This window comes from Adiantum capillus-veneris, chromosome 29, assembly GCF_014529385.1.
Source record: "Adiantum capillus-veneris isolate H3 chromosome 29, ASM1452938v2, whole genome shotgun sequence".
NCBI classification, from domain to species: domain Eukaryota; kingdom Viridiplantae; phylum Streptophyta; class Polypodiopsida; order Polypodiales; family Pteridaceae; genus Adiantum; species Adiantum capillus-veneris.
The window spans coordinates 115,649,041-115,652,340 of NC_140959.1; the positions used below are offsets into that span (position 1 = coordinate 115,649,041).

The following is a 3,300-nucleotide window of genomic DNA, read 5'->3' on the forward strand; positions in this document are numbered from 1 at the left end:
TGTGTGTGTGTGTGTGTGTGAGAGAGAGAGAGAGAGAGAGAGAGAGAGAGAGAGAGAGAGAGAGAGAATTGTCATCTTCTTGGAGTGATTACAAGGACTATAGCCCACTCTCTCCACTTGTGTGCATATAGACACTCGCACACACCTATGATATATGTGTGTGTGTGTGTGTATGTGTGTGATCCAATGTCCATGTTTTTCTTGGCCACAACAATGCGTGGGTCACACACTAGTCATGATTGAAAAGGCACAATCGTGAGGAATTAGATTCTAGAAGCGGGTCTATTATTGAGACATTGATTAACAAAGAAGGCTCAAGAGTACCTTTAAGATGGTGGTCACACGAGTCATAGTTATCATAAACATTTACAAATAACTAGCCTAAGTCATGGCCACGTGAGGCATCAGTTAGAGATTAGTAGAACTATGAAAAAAAAGGGTCTGCAACTATGTTGATTTTGGCATAGTTGGCACAACATGCAGGGAACAATCTTTAATGAGCCTTCAACATTGGCAAGATTCACTGCCTATAAACAAAGTAGAGGCAACGATGCAGGCACTGTGGATGTGCTCTAAATTGGGGCCATAGCCAATGCATGCTCTCCCTCTCTCCAAACGTGTCGTCTAGCTTCGAAGTGAAGTTTGGACATTTAGCTCCCATTTTTGCAACAGAACGCCCAAATTGTGTTTGTGTGTGGCCAGAACGAACGTTGGAGGGCATAGTTGCACCTAAAGAAAAGGTGCTAGATGAGCGACCATAGTCCGTTTTGCTAAGAGCTAGTCCACATGGCGAGCTGGTGGACAGCTTGTGTGCCATAGGTTGCAAACCATGCAAGTTTTCATGAGCACATCAACAAAGTAGTTGCACACACGTTGTGAACAGGTTGTGAGGGTGCTCTTGCCCATAAGGGTGGAGCGAGGATGCAACCATGTAACACAACAAGTGCCAACAAGGAATAGGCGCTTCTTCATTCTTCATTTGGGAGAAAAAGAACACGACAAAGCTTCATAGGAATAGAACGCCTCGAGTTGCATGTTCAAACCCCACGTCACGTGAATTGGCTTGAAGTTAAATACTGGTAATTGAAATGTCCCGGTCTTGCGCGTTGAACTTTTTGGCAGGAGAGGGCCAAATAAATGGAGGGCGAACATCCTCAGCGGCTCCTTATCTGCCCCAATGGAAGCTTCTGCTGCTGAAATTCCCGCTGAGCACCGAGAGTGGGTGGAGAGGCTGAGACAAGGTGGCCAAACCCCTCTGTCTCTCCACTCTGCCCCGAACAGCTGGGCCTGCCCGCTCCCCCACGTCTTCTCCGTCCGCAGCGCAGATTACCTCACATCCAAGGCCAAGATCCCAGCTTCCGACTACCTCCTGCAACCCCTCGCCTTCGACTTCCTCCAGGGCCCCTCTGCGATCACCCACATCATGAATCACCCGCACTCGCGTGTCCGCACCGCACTCGAGGCCGCTGTCGCTGTCCGCTGCGACGGCAAATCCCCCAGCACCAGCCGTTTGTCTGGGCTTTCAACTTCCAGGTGGGCAACAAGACTCACCATAGCGTGGTTTTCTACTTTGTAAGCTTCAGCAGCCCTCCCCAAGGTTCCCTCATGCAGACATTTCTTGATGGCGATGATGCCTTCCGCAACGCGCGCCTCAAAGTCCTGACTCACTACCCGGGGCACCATGGCTTGTGCAAGTGGTGCTGGGAAAGATGTCTGTGGGTATGGTGGGCAAACTTGTAAAATGCACCTACACAAGGGAGCAGCACTACATAGAAGTTGATGCAGATATGGGGTCGTCGATTTTAACCCGCACGGCTGTAAATCTCACATTCGGTCTGGCACCGCTCATCGTGGCGGATATGGGCTTTGTGCTGGAGGGCATCCATCCAAATGAGCTTCCGGAGAGGATTTTGGGGGCAATGAGGCTTGTCAAGCTGAAGCCCTCCTCTGCAACTCATGTGGACTAAATGAATTAATGCTCCTCCCATATGAACATCTAATGGGAGACACCATTGCATTGATCTTATGAAGTGATGTCACTACTATCTTCCCCCATACTATCCAACCATTTGTGAGTCGCTTGCACCAACTCCTCTCAATATTTCTCAAGTTTTTTATAAGATATTTGCTCATTAATAGGGAATTCTCCCATTATAATTTCAATATTTGTCTAGTTTTTTAGAAGATCTTTTTGCTCATTTATAGAGAATTCTCCCATTATAGATACCAAACAAGGAGGTCCATGTCCGTACTCCATGCAAGGAATGATTTTTCTGGCCATCCCTCTTCTTGATGCCCGTTGACCGTTCTCCTTCTCCACCCGACTCTCTCCTGCTGAGTAAACTCTAGACTCCCCCAGGGGAGCCCGCCATGTCTCTGCATGAAGCATTAGTCAATGGTATGCTTGTGCTTTCCCCATGGGCACCTCTATAGCTATGGAAGGCTCTATACCTGCTATACAGGGGATCATCAATCGTAATCAGACGAAGCTAAGCCCTAATGCTGTCCATGGAGGTCTTCAAGGAGGTCCAGTTCTCACACAGTCTATGCCTGCTCATACAAGAAGCTCTCCAGAAGATTCTGTCCGCCCTTTCATGAGGGGAAATGCTCTACACCCTCAACAGTTCTTATTGAACTTCAATCAGGCGCCCCATTTGTCCTATGCTGATGCCATCAGAGGCCACGCAGAAAGGTATGACAATCCATTCTACCGTCCAGCTGAGGAAGGTATGGGGTTTATGCCTTCTATTGTAATTAACAATGACTAGAAGGGGAAGATTCCTGCTGGCATGCATTTTCCCTTTGCCTCTAGAACTATGGAAGCCGCTAAAGGTGGTCTGTCTTCTTCTCCCATAAAAGCTCCATCTCCTGTTGTCTCTGACTCAGAACATCATCATCCTGCTCATGTAGAAACCAGCACTGAACCTGTATGTGAAAATGAGGATTGTGTCACCGTTAGCAAGAAGGATTTGGACTCTTGGCATAATCAGCTTGTGGACAGGGTTGTGATAGGTCTGTGTCATGGCTCCAGACCGTCCCTCTGAGTGCTCAAAAATTGGGTAGTTATTAATTGGGAAAACAAAAAGGCCTTTTCCCTGCAGATTCAATACTTACCCAATAATTATTATCTGTTTTTCTTTGAAGATGCTAATAGCGCTCTGCAGGTCATAACTGAAGGATAGAGGCTCATTCGTAATACTCTAATTTCCTTTCTTAAGTGGTATAAGGGTTTTAACCCTAGAGGTGATAAGCCTACTAAAGCACCTGTTTGGGTCGATTTCCCTGACCTGCCAGTTGAAT

At 47.3% G+C, this 3,300-nt stretch overlaps 1 protein-coding gene and 1 pseudogene across 1 annotated transcript; both read left to right on the plus strand.

Annotated features, from left to right (window-relative positions):
* Window positions 1-1,108: 1,108 nt before the first annotated feature.
* LOC147419810 (protein ENHANCED DISEASE RESISTANCE 2-like) lies at window positions 1,109-2,055 on the plus strand (annotated as a pseudogene).
* A 269-nt stretch (window positions 2,056-2,324) lies between these two features.
* Window positions 2,325-2,986, plus strand: LOC147419811 (uncharacterized). The gene has a single exon (XM_086505727.1). The coding sequence runs from the start codon at window positions 2,418-2,420 to the stop codon at window positions 2,766-2,768; it is 351 nt and encodes a 116-aa protein (XP_086361853.1). The 5' UTR covers window positions 2,325-2,417; the 3' UTR covers window positions 2,769-2,986.
* The last annotated feature ends 314 nt before the right edge of the window (window positions 2,987-3,300 follow it).

Coding starts and splice junctions, on each gene's coding strand:
- LOC147419811 (XM_086505727.1), top strand. CDS start 2,418: ATGGGCACCTCTATAGCTATGGAAGGCTCTATACCTGCTATACAGGGG.